We start from the raw sequence: 18,133 nt of genomic DNA, 5'->3' as shown, positions 1-18,133 counted from the left end.
CACAGAATCCAAAGCGGGCTCCAGGCTCTGAGCTGTTAGCACAGAGTGGGGCTCAAACTCACAAACCGCGAGATCATGACCTAAGCCGAAGTCGGACACTTAACCGACTGAGCCATCCAGGTGCCCCAAGTCACTTCTTTAAACTCTTATCATTCTAAACCTTTTAAATGCATTGTTTTCTTGATTTTAATCATGTTAATATTTAATAATAAATAATGTTAACAATAAAACTTTTTTCTTTTGGTGGTTATCAAATTATTTATATTTTAAATACAAATATTTTAGTAATACAATTTAGTAGTAATGACTTTCATTTAGTCATTGGATATAATACTGTTCATCACATCATCAACAAATTGTTTACTTTCCTGTCTGTAGAAAGACAGACACTATATTTGAGAGCAGTGGCTACCATTTGGTAGATTTTCAGTAAACAGTTAATGAATAGATGAATAAATATAAACGTTATAAGATAAATTCTTATTTGGGTATCTTTTAAGGCCCTGTTTGTTGAGTAAATTCTCCTTCTTATGACATTAAATTTTTTTTGAATTCAAGTGGAAAATTCTGGTAGTATGGGTTTAAAACACCCATATGAAATAATTCAGGTGAAATAGTTTATAAGTTTTAAAAAGTTTCTGATTTATGAAGAAAATTGCTATAATTCTCCTTTTTCTTTTTCATATAAATCATAAATGATAGTATATACTTATCTTGGCTATCTTATAGGACTGTTGAATATATCAAATGAACTAGTGTATAAAGGGACACATGACTCAAATATCTTAAAAGTATAAAGGTATATTATTTTTGAAGTGAAAAAGTGACAATTTTTTATGAGGTATGTACCTTAGAAAAATATCCCCCCTAACACTTGCTTTCTTGTTCTTTCAGTTTGAGAATCTAGTAGAAAGTGATGAAGTAAGTATTTCCACAGTAGTGCAAAACCCATATTTGTTCTCATGAATCATTGCATTACTCCTAGGTTTTATTTAAAAAATTTTTATTTTATTGTCTTTCAGGATTATTATTTTTTTGGTTTTTATTTTTACTTCTTAGTCCCTAATTATGTCCTTTTACCAACTTATATTAGCGTATCATTCAGCATTTTCTCATGCATAACATATATAATACTATATATATGGTATATTACATATAGTTTTATATGTTCGTTTCATGTATTTTATATATATAAATATATATCATATTTTAAAGCATGCTATAGAACTCAAGGAACTTTAAAAAGGATATTTCTAACCTCTTGCCATTAGGTAGGTAAAATTCTTCAACAACCCAAGGTAGATCCATTCTTTAACCATAGTTTTTATAGATTTCTGAGGGTAGAATTTATACATGCCCATTCTATAATCACTTTCTGACTTTAGCCATTGTCTTTTTTATCAGTTATTTTCTTTTGTTGACTTTTTGCATTTCATCTCATCTAAAACTTAAATTTAAGATGCATTCGAAGTACAGAAGTGTGAAAATATGAAAAAAGTACAGTGTAGAATTAATGAACTGTGGTGTATACTTCTTATGCACTGGTTATAGTTAGAACAGCTTTAGATCGTGAGCTAAACTTCAGTTTCACTAAACTAATTATATGAGTTTGTGCAAGTTACTAAACCTCCCTTGGGCAAACTTTATACAACTCTAAAATGAGTTCTACTATAAGAACACTGAGAGCTCTGACCTTTTATCACTTTTTGTTGCTAAGGAAAAAGGAAAATGTATCAAACTAAATTTAAATTATCCTTTAGCCCAGCATTTCCCAGTGTGTATGGAATACTAGTTTCAGAATGTAAATTAACATGGTAAAGGTTCTGAGAAGAACTGTTAAGAGAACTGTTAAGAAAATTATTTAAACCTATTCAACTCAGCATTTCCCAAATTAATTTGGGTATGATTCCTTTTTTCAGATAATAATACATATTTATTATCCTCTGATAGAACACATTTGGGAAACTAGCATAGCCTTTGTTTCCCAGTAAAATTTCTCCCAAATACATTTATGTTTCATAGAACCTAGTTTCTTTCCCATTTTAAGTCATTTTAATTCTATGTTATTTTTTAAAATAAGTGTAAGCAAACACTTTACATAATATTTTTAAAGTTTCTAAACTCTAGAAGTGCTAAATGTAAGAGTCCTTTCAACCTTTATTGCATCATACTGCTTTTCAAAAGAATGTGGTTCCATGTGTTTTCCTAAGATGCTTTTTGTTTGGTTGAGTTTTTTGTTTGCTTTTGTTTTTCCTAACCGGTCTTTTCCCCTTGTGTCATGTTTTGTGTTTGGTTTAGTTGAACATCACCCTGTTTTGTGGTGCTGTTTCTTATCAGCACCTGTTTCCTGCTGTTATTTGGCCATATATGTTAACTATCACATGTGAATAGCTTAAGTGTGTAAGAAAGATGCATAAATTCAAATCAGTTTTGTAAGTAGTTCTGGTTTACTTTGGAGGAAAAAAAACTATAGATAATTTCATAACCGTGTGAAGAAAAAAACAAAAACAATTCATTCTCATCATTTGTGGTAGTTATGTCCTATAAAGTTGCCGTAAATGCTGAATTATTGAATACCAACTGGAAATTACTCTTAGGAAAAATGGAGAGTTAGATTCCTGTAAGCTTCTAGCCACAACATTTTCATCACCCAATCAGTAAATTACCTTGTTTTAGATTTCTGTTTTACACCTTATTTTAATATTACTGATTCATTTACATTGAACTCATGGCCAACAGCATTGTAAGTCATGTCTGAACAGAAGCGTATCCAACACACACATTTTTTCCATAAGGCTTGCCACAGTCTTCATGTGACTAGGAATATTAGACAGCACTTCAGCACCATACAGTGAAATCACCAACAATACACAAACAGGCAAAAAACATGGCACTCAGTAGACTGTAAAGAGGACAGTAGGAGAACTGAAACAAGAAGGCAGAGCATCGCTATGTTCTACCTCAACTGGGAAGGTGCATATCGAGCAACTCGAAGTTTTTTGCTGCTCTGTGAAAGTCTGTTCATGATGACAAAAGTGCAGGGGTTATTAGTTTTTTTGTTAAAATACATTTTAGCCTTATAGGTAAATTTGCAAATATGGAATCTACAAAGTATGAAGATCAACTGTCAATGAAGAGGGCATAGAAAGTATATTGTCTAGTACCATCCTGACCCCAGAAGTTCATTTGGTATAGAATATATATTTGTTAGAAAAAGTTAAGAGGGGTGCCTGGGTGGCTCAGTCGGTTGGGCATCCGACTTCGGCTCAGGTCATGATCTCACGGTCCGTGAGTTCGAGCCCCGTGTCGGGCTTTGTGCTGACAGCTCAGAGCCTGGAGCCTGTTTTGGATTCTGTGTCTCCCTCTCTCTCTGACCCTCCCCCGTTCATGCTGTCTCTCCCTGTCTCAAAAATAAATAAACATTAAAAAAAAAAAAAAAAAGTTAAGAAATGTCCAATAATTAGTTAATATAAATTAAGCTAAATATTTAATTTTGCTTTTGAGAAATAGTAAAATTTTAAAGCTTTTTGTTTAAAACACTCTTAATAATAAAATTTGTTTACATGATAAAAATAGGTAAGCATAAAATATTTTGATTAAATAAAAAATTTGTTGAATTGCCTCGCATAGAATTCACCTAGTGAAATTTCTTTAATTGTTTAATTTTTATACAGGGGGAAAGTCCAGGAAGCAGTCATAGGTAAGTAAAGCTTTTTTTTTTTTTTTTTAATATAATGTCTGTGTGAACCGTAAGAAGCTCCCTAAGAAGCAAGGCTCTGTCATTTGCTTGCTTTGAGGGATTGAACAGTTTACATTTTAGGACCTTAGTTTTCTCTTTCTGTAAGATTGAGACAAATAATAATGTCTCAAACTGTTGTTTTGAACATTAAGGAATTGAATGTACGTGATTGCCTAGTGCTCTCCTATTGAACCTAAGTCGTGTATATTGTAGTTTTTAATAAACTATTTAATATTAATAATTACATTTCCTTGAATTTTTAAAATGTGATCGCCCTTTTTCTTCCTCATGACATTCTAAAGTTTGTTTTACTAATAAGGTTAACTAGAACCTTGATACTTCAATTTGTTTAAACAGCCTCTTTAGATTCTTCCTGAGCTACTTGAAAAAGAACCATCTGTCTTTAACTCAAGAGTTCTTCATATCAAGAGAATATTTTCATATACTGTTTCATATTTTGAATGAATGTTCTTTATCTTTTTTAGTTTAGCAAACATTAGGCAACTATCATGTGGCACTGGGATTAAACTATACCAGGCACTGGGATTAAAAAAATCAAACATGGTTCTCTCCATTAGAAGAAAGAATATCCTGGTCGAGGAGGTAGTTTGTGTAGATGACTAATTTCAACATAAGATGGGGAAAGAGATTAATTAGCAGTTATAAAACACACAGGGAAAATGCAGGAGAGACCCTTTGCCTAAAATGTATGAGAAGAGGTGTGTTGTGGTAGACTTCTTTAAGATGACACTTAGGTCAATCCTGGGAATGTTGGCTAGTGATAACTATCCAGAGGAGGAGAGCATTCCAGACAGAAGAAATTGCACGAACAAAGGGGGTTGACAGGAAAGAGTTACAAGAGAATTTTGTGGAGGGATGGATATGTTTGTATCTTCCTTTGTGTTGAAGTTATATGAGTGTATACAGTTGTCAAAACTTTTAAGTGAAATAACACCTGAAATTTGTATTTTATGTGAGACCTCAAAAAGAAAACTTAAAAAAAAAAAAAAAAAAAAAAAAGCCCCAGGCAGAAGTTAGGGCTAGAAGAACAGAAGTAGGAGACATTACCTTATACTGATGGTTAAAACCGTGATCATTATCAAGATCACCAACCCGAGATTGGGACCAGGAGGAAGTGGGTTGGTTGGAGTGTGTGGAAAGAGAGCAACGGTCTGAGAACTGAATAGGCAAACACTAGAAGAGGATTCTGAAGACAACCAAGACTCAGTGGGCAAAAACAATTAAAAGAACATGGTGGACATAATCTGTCTTTATCTCATTTCCCTCGTGTGTATCATCTCTGTCTCTACCTGCTAATGTTGATGTGAGGATTGAAATTAATTAATATACATAAAGCACATTGAAGAGAACCTGATACAAATTAAGTGCTGGATGTGCTATCAGTGTACATTTAGTTTCATGAATTTTGGCTGAAATGGGAAGGAGAGGGAGCAGTAACTAGAAATAAATATAGGTAAAATGAAGATTTTTCCGTCTTCTTTTTTTTTCTTCCTTCCCTCTTCCCTTCACATGGAAGAAAGGTAAAGACAGATAAAAAGTAGGGTGAAGCTGAAAGAGAGGTGCTAATTAATAGGCAATGTCCCAGGGAATGCCCTGGAGTGGGGGAGGGAGGATGGCATCCACGTCGAATGAATCAAGAGTAGAAGTATAGCAGATGACCTTGAACAAGTTAAGGAATGCCAGGTCTTCAGAGGATTGAAGGAAGAATAGAGAGGATAGACTTAAGTAAGAGGTGAGGTGGCAAGAAGTTGAAGGAATTGCTGGTTGATATCCTCATATCTCAGAGTGGGGTGAAGTTAACTTCTGAGAGAAAAGAGTTTAAATGCGGAACTTAAGGAGTACTTGAAGATTTGAAGTATAGCTTAAGATGTGAGAGGTAGTTGATCATGTCTAAGAAAAGGGTTATTGCTAGGGACTGAGAACCAGATAGGTGTTAGATTTTCTTTAGCAGCTCTCAGGAGAAAGGGCTAATCATGGAAGTGATCCAAGGTCAGAAAGTAAGCTGGGTGAATATGGTATTATGATAGGAATGCAAGAAGGTGTGTATGTTGGTAAGAAAGTATTTCAAATTTGCCATGGTGTCCACATTGGTTGTATGTGAAATATGGCCAGGTAATCAGCATAGGTTGACGAGGAGAAAAGGGAAGGATCAAGGGCCTATGGTGACCAGACTGACTGATTGGCCAGGATAAATCGGGAGAGTATTGGGTATGAGAGTTAAGAGTCCTAGAATGAATGGTAAGAGGGCTATCAAAGCATAGCTTTATGCTTTATGGTGAATATTTTGGGATATGGTCAGATGGCTGAAGCAGAGCCAAAGTGAAGGTAAATGGAGTCCACATATCTTAAAAGTGGTTGTAGTGCTAAAAAATAATCTGATAATATATCATCCTATTCAACATATATACCAAATTATAGCAAGTGTTAGAATGTATGCCTTTTTACTCTTAACAATTGAAATTATAGCATTAAATTGCTTTAATACATTTTGGACAGTAAAATTTTAGTATTTCTCTGGTTTATGAGTTTTTTATTTGGACTTGAACTCGTCAGAAGTATTTTTTCTTTTCTTTCTTTTTCTCCCTCATTTTTCTCTGTAGACCTCTTACTGAGGAAGAAATTGTTAACCTAAGAGAGAGGCATTATGATTCTATTGCTGAAAAACAGAAAGATCTTGATATGAAAATTCAAAAAGAGGTAAAGAGTCTTTTATGTTGCTTAAGTATGTGTTCTCATAAAGCTTCAGTTTATAGTACGGAGAAAGTTGTCATTAATATAGAGCATATGAACAGTCACTGAACCTATATTTAGATATTATACAGATGAAAATTATTTAAAAGTAAGAGAAGAACAAAAAGTAAAAGAATAATGTTCCAGTCTATTATAGTTTCTTTTACTTTGATTTAATTGATCAGAAATCATATGCTGCCAAAAATGAAGATAATACATTCTTCTAAAAAATAACATCTTAATTCACAAGTAGAGACTCTGGCAAGATACATGTATTTTTGTGTTTAAAACCAACTTTTAAAAACTACTCTGTTTCACAATAAGTATTTTTTAAGTCTTTTTGTTTGTCTTGGATTTATTTATTCTTAGTAAGTGAACCATAAACTATAATCCTAAATGTTATATTTATTTTAATGTGTTGATGGAAATGGCCTATAATTATAGTTTTGCTAATCAGTAAGTGGAATTAGTCATATTCTGTTATACATTTAAGAACAGTTTGTTTAGTACCAATTACTGATTTCAACAGCATTAATTTAAGCTATGCAAATAGATGTTAATATTAGGCTAAAGAAAAAAATCGTTGAAATTTGATTTTTAAATTTGGTTTGACATGCAATGAATTATCACTAAAACAGTTTGGATGCTATTAGGAATAGCAAGAATTTAAATTTGAAACTAATTGCTGAATAGCTTGGTGGTAATAAAATTCAGGACACGTGCATCAATGAGACATGAACTTTGTGAAAGCTTACTTCACTTTGATAGATGGTGGTATGATTGGCCTTAGTTTAAAGACCTTGGACTCAGGAGAGCCAAAACCATTAAACTAGTCAGAGTGATAGGCATTGGAACAATTGTTGAGCATGAAGATCACTATATATTCTAAAGAAACAATTTTGTATTTCTGCAAATTAAATGCTACTACTTCATAATTCAGCTTCTAAACAGTTCTATAATATCTTTGATATCATTTGAATTATTTTGTAAGAGGAGAAATTGAAATGAGAAATCACAAAAATTTCAATTCTGTTATGCTTTATAGAGGTCATTTATTTTTTTAATAATTTATTTTTAATTTTACAAACAAACATTTTATTTTTAGAGCAGTCAGACAGGTTCTGGTTTTTGTTAATCCTTATTGTTTTGTTCATGTACAGTTAGCCTTACAAGAAGAGAAGTTAAGACTAGAAGAAGAAGCTTTATACGCTGCACAGCGTGAAGCAGCCAGGGCAGCAAAGCAGCGAAAGCTCTTGGAGGTGAGGGGAAAAGACCCCAACATATGTCAGGGCTGCTCATCTCCTGATTTTCTCTGACAAATCTCAATTGAGACTTCTTCCACCCCCCAGAATCAAGGGCTTCTTGTTTAACAGCAAATGTATTTATGCATATATTCTTAGGAATTTTCATTTTTATTTTCTAGTTTATTTATTTTGAGAGAGAGAGTGCACAAGCAGGGGAGGGGCAGAGAGAGAGAGAGAGACAGAATCCCAAGCAGGCTCTGCGCTGTCAGCACAGAAGCCCCATGCAGGGCTTCATCCCACAAACCGTGAGATCTTGACCTGAGCTGAAATCAACAGTCGGATGCTTAACCGACTGAGCCACCCAGGCGCCCCCATTCGTAGGAATTTTAAAGGCAAATTAGTTCGTCTTTAACAACTAGGAATAGCATCAAATAATTTCTACAGCACTTTTTAGTTTGCTTTTGTGAGTATTTTTTAGACCAATCGTTGAACTGCTAGAATTTCTTCCACTTCTTTGAATCTGGTAAGCTAGACAGTTTGCCTCATCTTCAGATATTGTATATTTCTCATCTTTACTCTTGTGTCTTTGGGAGACTGGGAGTTTGAGTCTTGAGAAATCTTTGGCATATTATCAGAGAAGGCAACAGATTTATTATATCTCACCATGCTGTATGCTAATATGGCATTACTGTAATTGCCAGACCACTATTAATAACAGGCATTTACGGAGCCTGTTATGTCAGGAAGTGTTTTAATTAGTTTACATGTTTTACCTTGTTTAATACTGACAACAATCCTAGGAAATAGGTAGCATTTTCAGTCCTCATTTTATAGATGAGGAAACCAGGGGACAGAGATGTTAAGTAACTTGCTTGAGATCCTGCAGTTAATAAATGGTAGAGCCGCAGTTCAAAGCACAGCAGTGCTTGGTCAGTTATCCTACTTAGCATCTTCCTCCATATTTTGCCTGTGTGAACTCTGTGCTGTAATATTAACTGAAGTAGTACGAAGATCATGTCACATAAGAATTATTGTAACAGAGAAACTGAAAAATCATGTGTCATATTGCCATGAATTTATATGCGACCAGTGCCCTTTCTCTCTTTCTTTGTCCCTATCTCTTTCTCTTCCCGCTCCCCTCCCGTTTTTATTAAATTGTTTCAGCAGATTAATTAGATTATGTGGGAAAATGGGGTTTTTTGGTTTTTTTTTTGTTTTTCAATATATTCTAACTTGTGAAAAAGGTTAAAAATTAACTCACCTACTAGGAAATAAAAATATTTTTCTGGCTATACTTTAGATAACTCTTCTTACTATAATAAAATCTCTACTGCTCACCTTTTAAAGACAAAAGCATTCCATATGCAGCATCTATTTGGGTTCTCTGAGTTTTCCAGAAACACATAAGAGTCTGTACAACATACACTGGCACACAAACATACACACATATATGCAAATCAATTCGATTTTCACAATAGCATTATGAGTGTGTTAGGGCAGTATTACAGCCATCTGTAATTTACAGATAAACAGAAAGTAGAGACCATGCCAGGGATACACAGCTAATAAGCATCAGAACCCTAACTCTTTTTTTCCTCCAAAGTTTATCTATTTTTGGGAGAGAGAGAGAGAGAGAGAGAGAGAGAGAGAGAGAGAATCCCAAGCAGGCTCCGCACTGTCAGTGCAAAGTCCAATGCAGAGCTCGATCTCACAAACCCTGACATCATGACCTGAGCCAAAATCAGGAGTCAGATGGTTAACCGAGCCGCCCAAGCACCACTTTTTTTTTTTTTTAAAGTTTATCAAAGCCCTAACTCTTGACAGGTTTTCTAAATCCTTTGTTTTTATTATTTCTGAGTCAGCTCGGCCAGATCTTCTAGATCTTTTGTTTTATTGCTATTTATTTCAGCCAAAATAGAACTTCATCCACTGTTTTAACTATTTTTTTCTTACCCCTCATCCTTCCAGTTATTATAAGTTCTTGGGTATAATAAGAATGTTGAGTACACCAATATATACCTGTTTTAAAAGTTATTTTTAATAACACTGTAAATATTCTGAGCCCTCAAGGATTATACAAGGATAGAGATTCTATCCATAAATAAGAGGATATAGAAATGAACAGTGATACATTTTTTTTTTAAAAAAACTTCAATGGAATAACTTTTTAAGTTTGTTTTTTTTTTTTAGGAACTAGGAAAAAATTACCTTTTGGTGTTACATGAAAGATTTTTTTTTAAATATAACTTTACAACAGAGTGATTTTGTATTGCATTATGTTTCCAAAGCAAGAAAGGCAGAGAGTTGTGCAGCGATACCATCCTTCGAACAATGGAGAATGTCAAAGGTAAACAGTGAAACATAATACTTCCCTTTGTAGTAGAAAATGTTATTTACAAAGAGAACATGGTTTAGCTCTGGATGTTTGTATACATACTATGTTTATGTGTTCCCTAAAAAATAGAGACACTACTTTGTAAAAAGACTGAGAGCATTTGTTTTCTTTACATTGGAAAGTGCTCATTTATTTAAATTAATTTCATTGTGTTTTTAAGAGTGGTCATATCTTCCATATAGAAAATAATGCAGTAACAGACCAAATGCCTTTGGATAAATTGCTTATGCCTTGCTAGTTTGTGTTTTCCTTAGCACCCCTCTTTTTCTTATAACAAAGTTTATGTATGATTGTTTTTTAGAACACACATTCCAAAGTTGTATTTTCCACTCATTCAAAGAACCTTGTTCGTGCTTCATTATTATAAATTATAAAAATGGGCTTATGACTAAACTTTGACTTCAAGATTAACCAAAATCTTATTATTTTCAATTTATTGCTAGCATTAAGAAAATTAGGACCTATTTTCATTAGGTAATTCTAATTGTATAGTAATTACAAATTTGTGTGGGATAGACCTTCAAACTAAAATGCCTTCATTAGCATAAGCATGCATTTTGTTGCATCTAGTATGAATATATTAAAAAATTCTTTTACTTTTATTACAGTTCAGGACCAGAAGATGACTTTGAATCTTGTTTAAGAAATGTAAAGTCACAGTATGAAGTTTTTCGAAGTAGTAGTAAGTCTTTTAAAATATATGCATACATTTTAATTTTACTTAATGCCACAACAAACAGATAAATGGAGATCCTGACTCTCATTCTATAGAAGAACTTCCTGCCCTTTAAAATTGTATTTCCCAGATATATCAATTAACTAGTTCTGTATTATACATTTGTATCTTTCCTTTTCAAAAGGGAATTGGAGCAAAGAAAAATCTCAGGGTATTACTGTAGATCTGGATGGAGAGTCAAGCACATGTTTTTCTATTTCTACTCTGGTCCTACCTCTCCATCTCCCAGAAGAAGGGAAGATGGGAAGAAGTAGTTACAAAAGTATACTCATTTTAGTTATTAAAAATTGATTAAAGACTAAATGTTTTAAACATTAAAAAGATTAAGATTAGGGGCGCCTGGGTGGCGCAGTCGGTTAAGCGTCCGACTTCAGCCAGGTCACGATCTCGCGGTCCGGTCCGTGAGTTCGAGCCCCGCCTCAGGCTCTGGGCTGATGGCTCGGAGCCTGGAGCCTGTTTCCGATTCTGTGTCTCCCTCTCTCTCTGCCCCTCCCCCGTTCATGCTCTGTCTCTCTCTGTCCCAAAAATAAATAAAAAACGTTGAAAAAAAAATTAAAAAAAAAAAAAAGATTAAGATTAAAATGTTTTTCTCTAAGTTTCAAAAGTTGGAACCCCAAAAGCAGTTCCTCTTGAAAACATGGACTGATTTTATTTGTTCGTTTATTTTTTTGTCCCTCTTTATAATTGGCTATTAAAAATATTACCTAGAGTTTATTGTATTGGAAAAGTTTATATAATTCATTTATTTATTTATTTTAACGTTTACTTATTTTTTTTTTAATTTTTTTTTAAATGTTTATTTATTTTTGAGACAGAGAGAGACAGAGCATGAACGGGGGAGGGTCAGAGAGAGACAGACACAGAATCTGAAACAGGCTCCAGGCTCTGAGCTGTCAGCACAGAGCCCTACGCGGGGCTTGAACTCACGGACCGCGAGATCATGACCTGAGCTGAAGTCCGCCGCTCAACCGACTGAGCCACCCAGTTGCCCCTATATATAATTCATTTAAATTTGCATGTTTATCACGCTACATGGTAAAAAAATAAAAAGAAAGAAAGGGGAAAAGCCTTATATTGTTCCCAATAGAAACTTAACCAATGTGATGATTTCAATAATTGTTTCTTATGATGTTAAAAGTAATAATACTTGGAGAAAGGTAATATTACAAAATAAATGGTTGTGATAAAAGAAAATAAATGACCACATTATATTTAATGTATATTCTAGGACTCTCATCAGATGCCACAGTTTTGACACCAAATACAGAAAGCAGTTGTGATTTAATGACCAAAACTAAATCAACCAGTGGAAATGATGACAGCACTTCCCTAGATCTAGAGTGGGAAGATGAAGAAGGTATTTTATATTCACAATTATACCTGAAAATTTTAATCTGTGTTAATTTATAGAAATCCACTTGGTATTTTACTTTAAACTGAAATGAGTGCAAGACCATGAAAAATCAGTACAAAAATTTCTTAGTCTCTTACTATATTAGTGATTATCATTTGTTGATAAATGGTTTAGAAAGTTACTTAATTCTTAGTGTTTCTTGCGCTTTAGAAAATAAATGTTAATGAACCTATAGTACTTAATAAGAAGAATTACTGCCCCCTTGTGGTCTATGTAAAGCCAAAATTTTATTATCTTTTGGTTCATTATAAATGGTAGGGCTTTTTTGTGTGTAGTTCAAAAGCTGTAAGTAACATGGACCTGGGTTTGAATTTTAGCTGGTATGTTTTCCTAGCTCTAGTACTTTCAGGAGATTTCTTAATCTCTTTACAGCTTCAGTTTGTTCATCATAAAAAGGGAATAATAAACCTATTTTAAAGGATGACTATTCACCATTGTATACACAGTGTCTAAAATGCCTGGCACAAAATAAATAAATGAAATGAAATGAAATGAAATGAAATGAAATGAAATGAAATGAAATGAAATGAAATGAGGCATACAATGAGCAGTCCATAAATATTTGAACAAATGAACATATGAATGTTGTGAGGATGAAATAAAATGTATATAAAATACCCACTACAGAGTATAGCACATAGTAAGTACTCAAAATTGTAGCTAAAACATGGGAGGTTTTTAAAGGCTATTTCACAGAATAAGGCTCAAGTTTTCATTTTCATTTTCATTTTAGGAACTAGGTAATCCGCAAAAAGGAAGAACCAATTATAGAATGTAGGACTTTAGAACAATAGTAAGCATTAAGTATTTTATAGAATTTTGAGATGCAATGGACCTTAGTCCTCTAGTCAAGCCATTTCTTTTATCAAGAAACAAACAAAGATACAAGGGACTTGAATAACTTTACCAATGATTGCTTTAACTTACTTAATTAAGTCGTCTTCTCAGCTAAACACTTTCCACAGTCCTGTACTTCTGTTATTTTGTATCTGGGTCCCAAGCAGCAGACTTTAAATTTATTTTTATTGTAGCATCTTTTTAAGTTTGATTTAAAGCCTGTGAGGTCTTTCAGTTCCAGAGTCTGTCATCCACACTGTATGCTAATCAGATTTGTAGATAATATGACTTTTGAGGTTATTATTCTAGTCATTAACACAGTTAGTTACTAAACTAGACCAGGTAGGAGAGAGAGCCAACTAGAAACCTTTCCTTAGCAAGGCCTCCATAGGACTGACTCTTGAAGTTAATTAACAAACCAAGTCTGATTATTAAATAAAAACTGTATTACTAACTGGTAAGTCTTTTGACACAGCTTCTTAAATTTTCACTGAGATTTGTAACAACTCTCCAAATAATAGGAATGAATCGCATGCTTCCGATGAGAGAGCGTTCCAAAACAGAGGAAGACATTCTCCGAGCAGCACTTAAGTACAGCAGCAAGAAGACTGGAAGTAACCCTACATCAGCCTCTGAGGATTCCAATGGGCTGGAGTGGGAGAATGATTTTGTTAGTGCCGAAATGGACGGCAATGGCAATTCTGAGTATTCTGGATTTGTAAATCCTGTATTAGAACTGTCTGATTCTGGCATAAAGCAATCTGATGCAGATCAACAGAAACGATAGGGTAAAATCGTGTGACCCGGTTTATCAGTTGTGACCAAATTTTAAAAACCAACTAGAATGTATAGATGGTTGTGCTGAGCCGTTTTGTAAGAGGGAGATAAGAAACCATGTTGTAAATGCTTATTAGAAAGGAATAGAAATGATAGGCTATATCTGAGTTGCTTCAGAATTAAGTGCAATTTCATCATCTGCCTTCTGCTTTTCAAAAACAATTTAATGGTTCTGTCATGTTATTAGATTTATTTTAACTCATCTTTATAGCATTCCTGTTTACTATTTGTAGATTTTCACTTTTAAAAATAATTTCATTAATTTTACTTTGAATGCTTCTCAAACCTATTTCAGTAGGTCTGTGAAAATATTAGGGCATTTTGTGTTAATTCTCAGCAGATGTGAAGGGAGCATGAGGAGGGACTGCCAGATCAGATATATAATAGTGTTCCCGTTTCCAGCATTATTTACTCCTATGACTTACTTAAATTTTATTATCTAATAGTAAGCACAATTGAGTAGATGACCCTAAGGAAATGCTGAAGTATCCGTTTCTTTCTACACTTACTGCATATCCTAGTATAATAATGTTGATTCAGTCTGAACAAAGGATAATATGTTACAATAAACTCTGAGTTTGGACACTTGAAGCTGGTAATTAAAAATAATATTGAAGAAAAAATATATATTTAGGTTTTTCTCTTCCTTTTACATGCTGCCAGTATAAATGAATATTGACTTTAAGTTAATTGATATATTAAATTTCTAAGTGTCATTTTTTAAAAATTCTATATTTCCAATGAATGGTCTTAGAAAGATTTTACACGGGACATATTCTCTGTGCATGATTTATTAAGAAAGGAAAACCTAAAAAGGCAATACGGGTATTTCAAAGTAAAATCCTTTCTGGTGTGAAAGGATCCATTGATTTTATTAAGCTTTCCTTTGCCTTGTAATACAAGGTGCTTTAATGGGATGGAACTAAGCATATCAGTATATAAAAATGCATTTTGTTTTATGCATTGAGCTCTTCTTTTCCCCAAAGTTTATGTATCAATTTGAAAGGCCAAGGATATAAGCACTCCCTAATTGCTTGTCTTAATTTTGCTGAGGATTGAGTATGATTTTAGTAAGCAGACTGTTTTCTGATTTTTCCTTAGTGCGTTTTTTTTTTCCTTGCAGCAATGACAGTGCATGTTCTCAAAAATATAGGAAGGTCCAGATATAAATAGTAACTTAAAGTTCTTGCTGTACTTAAAACAAAATCATGTGGCCCTTTCAATATTTGAACTGCTAGGCAATGACATCTATAGTTTCATCTTTTTTAATCTCATAGAAATAAATATGATACTTTAAATATGTAAATATATTAGGTAATGCTGTTATTTATGATTGTCTGAACATAATTTAAGTTGTAGCTTTGTCACTGGAAATATTTTAAAAGTAATCTATATTCACATTGCCTGTGTTACGCTTTTTAAAGTTTGTATACATCAGATGTATATTTTTGGTTTGGCATAAGCTACTATTGTAATTTTTCTTGGCATTTTGTTCATAAAAAATTTTTTGAAGGAATGGTAACTTCTCAAGGATTGTGAATAAACACATTTTTACATTTAAAAATAATAAATTATTTGATTATTACTAGTTTTACTCTATAAAAACACAATAATTCTGACTCCTAGGGCATAATTATTTTACTAAATCTGCTGTGAAGACAAAAAGGAGTGAATTAGGAAAGCAGGGTGGAACTAAATTTTAAAATGTTTGTTTTAACTGCTAAGAAGAGGATATAAATTTTCTTGTTTTATATATTTATAAAAAACACTAGAAATAGCATTTATTTATTCAGCAGATATTAGAGAATCTGTGTCTGATAGGGTATTAGGGATATCGTGGTAAAAAGACATAAAATGTCCAAGCTCTTTTGCCTACATTCTGATGAGAGAGACAAGACAGTAACAAGTAAACATCTAAACAAGAAAACCACAGATCACAATTAGGAAACATATAAGACGAGAGGATGCAGGATAGCTGGAGACGAGGGGATTACTTTTGGTAGGTCAAGCGAGCCTTCTCTGAGGAGAGGACATTTGAGCTGAGACCTAATTGCTGAGCAGGAACCAGCCCATGTAAAAAGCCTGGTGACACAGGTTATAAGCAAAAGGAACAGCAAATATAAAGTTCCTGAGGTGAAGGAGAATGTTTGGTATGTTCTGAGAATGAAAAGACCACTGGGACTGAAGCATTGTGAGGTAGAGTAATATGAGATGATATCTGAAGGGTATTTAGGGCCAGATCATGTAAGGCCTTATAGACTATGGTTAAGAATTCATTTTATTTGATGTATAAAGCCACTGACTTTTTGTAAGCTAGAGTGTAGAGTGATCAGGGTTGCATTTTTTAAAAATTCCCCTAGCTGCCGTATAGAGAATGGGTTATAAGAGGGCAAGAGTGATACCTGCAATGGGACATGGTGTGACTTGGGTTGATAATGATGATACCAATGCAGAGCTGATAAACTTTAGAGGAAGAATTAACAAGATTTTCTAATGGGTTAGATATGGGGGCAAAAAAGGAGTGGAATCCAAGATAACTGTAGGATAATGCTTCCAGCACGGTGACCTGGTGACCTTGCTCACTGCATATCTACCTAGCAACACTCAACCCCAGTCTAGCCTGTCTTGACAAAGCCCTATGATCCTTCCTGGAACATGGCAAGATAGGCAGTCTTAGAGGAGCTGTGACAAAGCCATTTATCATCTGCTTCCCTGTCTTGCAGAAGGCCGCGATGAGGCAATTTCTCACCCAACTCCTTGGTTCTAGTGAAGCATGGGATTTCCACCTCACCCCCATTCACTACAGATGTAGGCTAATAAAACTGTTTGGCTGGAGTTCATTAGAGAGAGCTTTTTCAACAACAGAGCTACCCTCCATTTATGTGTCATTTAGCCTCTGGGGTCCAGTGTCCTACAGACATCCGTAGGGACCAGGGATGTGGGACACTGACTCCATGCTGATCTTCCTTTTGCTATCTGTGTAAGTAATAGACTAAGTCTATTTGAGCTCATTGTCTCTCTGCTGGCTAAATCTAGGGAAGTGTGACAGCCAACCTAAGAGCTGCAACTATGCTTGTCAATAGTTTGGTTTCTAACTTAATGAATGCAGTGGCAGGAATAGATTTAGGAAGGTAGAGGAAATTAAGAGTTCTGTTTTGGGAAATTAAATTTGAGATGTTTATGAGAAATCTGAATGAAGGTCTCAAGAAGGTGATGGGATATATGTCTGCAGCTCAGAGAAGAGGTCAAGGTACAAGTTTAGGAGTCATAAGTAGGTAAATGGTATTTGAAGTCATTACACTAGGTAAGATCACCCTGGGGAAGCATATAGGCAGAGAAGCCCAACTATTGATATTTAGAGAACAGGGGTAGAAAAACAGCCATCAGAAGCAAACACAAGAATATAGGACACCAAAGAATGTGGTGTCACAGGAACTACTAGTGGCCGTGTGCCACCATGTGAAGTGAGGAAGACGAGAATTGGAGCCAATAGGCACTGAGGGGCAAATGGTGGTGACTTAATCCCCAGCCACAGCCTCCTCTGCCTGAGGCCTACAGCACTCCTCCCTTACAGCAAGCAGTCTAAGAACAGTTCTGTCTTCAGAAAGAATTTCAAAAAAATCTCAAACATTTCAAAAAAATGTTTAGAATTAAACTTAGACCTTGTTTTTTAGAGAGAGAGAGAAAAAGAGAGAATGGAGGAGGGGCAGAGGGTGAGAGAATTTTAAACAGGCTCCACACTCAGTGCAGAGCCAACACGGGGCTCAACCTCGTGACCGTGATAATCTTGACCTTGAAATTAAGATCAGATGCTTAACCGAGGAATCGGTTAGGTGCCCCTAAACTTCAACTTTATTATGTGCATGGATGCTGTTAAAATTTTGAATTCATGCATTTTAAAAGTGTGTAGTAGAGGCGCCTGGGTGGCTCAGTCGGTTGAGCGTCCAACTTCAGGTCAGGTCATGATCTCGCAGTTTGTGAGTTCGAGCCCCACTTCGGGCTCTGTGCTGACAGCTGAGAGCCTGGAGCCTGCTTCCGATTTTGTGTCTCCCTCTCTCTCTGCCCCTCCCCGGCTCATGCTCAGTCTCTCTCTCTCAATAATGAATAAATGTTAAAAAAATTTTTTTTTAAAGTGTGTAGTACATAAAAATCAATGTAATATTTGGTAAGAAAACAAGAA

The 18,133-nt window shown here is 34.4% G+C and overlaps 1 protein-coding gene across 2 annotated transcripts in view; it reads left to right on the top strand.

The window, feature by feature from the left end:
- Positions 1-15,541, top strand: part of AP1AR (adaptor related protein complex 1 associated regulatory protein) — a 39,986-nt gene extending 24,445 nt beyond the window's left edge. The window contains exons 3-10 of one of the 2 annotated variants that reach the window (XM_058721636.1): positions 895-921; positions 3,675-3,700; positions 6,361-6,457; positions 7,651-7,749; positions 10,023-10,081; positions 10,738-10,811; positions 12,094-12,222; positions 13,638-15,541. In XM_058721636.1, the coding sequence (XP_058577619.1) occupies positions 895-921; positions 3,675-3,700; positions 6,361-6,457; positions 7,651-7,749; positions 10,023-10,081; positions 10,738-10,811; positions 12,094-12,222; positions 13,638-13,903 (777 nt within the window). In that variant the 3' untranslated portion in view covers positions 13,904-15,541. The remainder of the gene's footprint in view (positions 1-894; positions 922-3,674; positions 3,701-6,360; positions 6,458-7,650; positions 7,750-10,022; positions 10,082-10,737; positions 10,812-12,093; positions 12,223-13,637) is intronic. The other variant, XM_058721637.1, reaches the window with a different exon arrangement.
- The last annotated feature ends 2,592 nt before the right edge of the window (positions 15,542-18,133 follow it).

Source organism: Neofelis nebulosa, chromosome 3 (genome assembly GCF_028018385.1).
Source record: "Neofelis nebulosa isolate mNeoNeb1 chromosome 3, mNeoNeb1.pri, whole genome shotgun sequence".
Taxonomy (NCBI): domain Eukaryota; kingdom Metazoa; phylum Chordata; class Mammalia; order Carnivora; family Felidae; genus Neofelis; species Neofelis nebulosa.
Note: the sequence above shows the minus strand (reverse complement) of the source record. Positions and strands in the feature narration are given on the sequence as shown.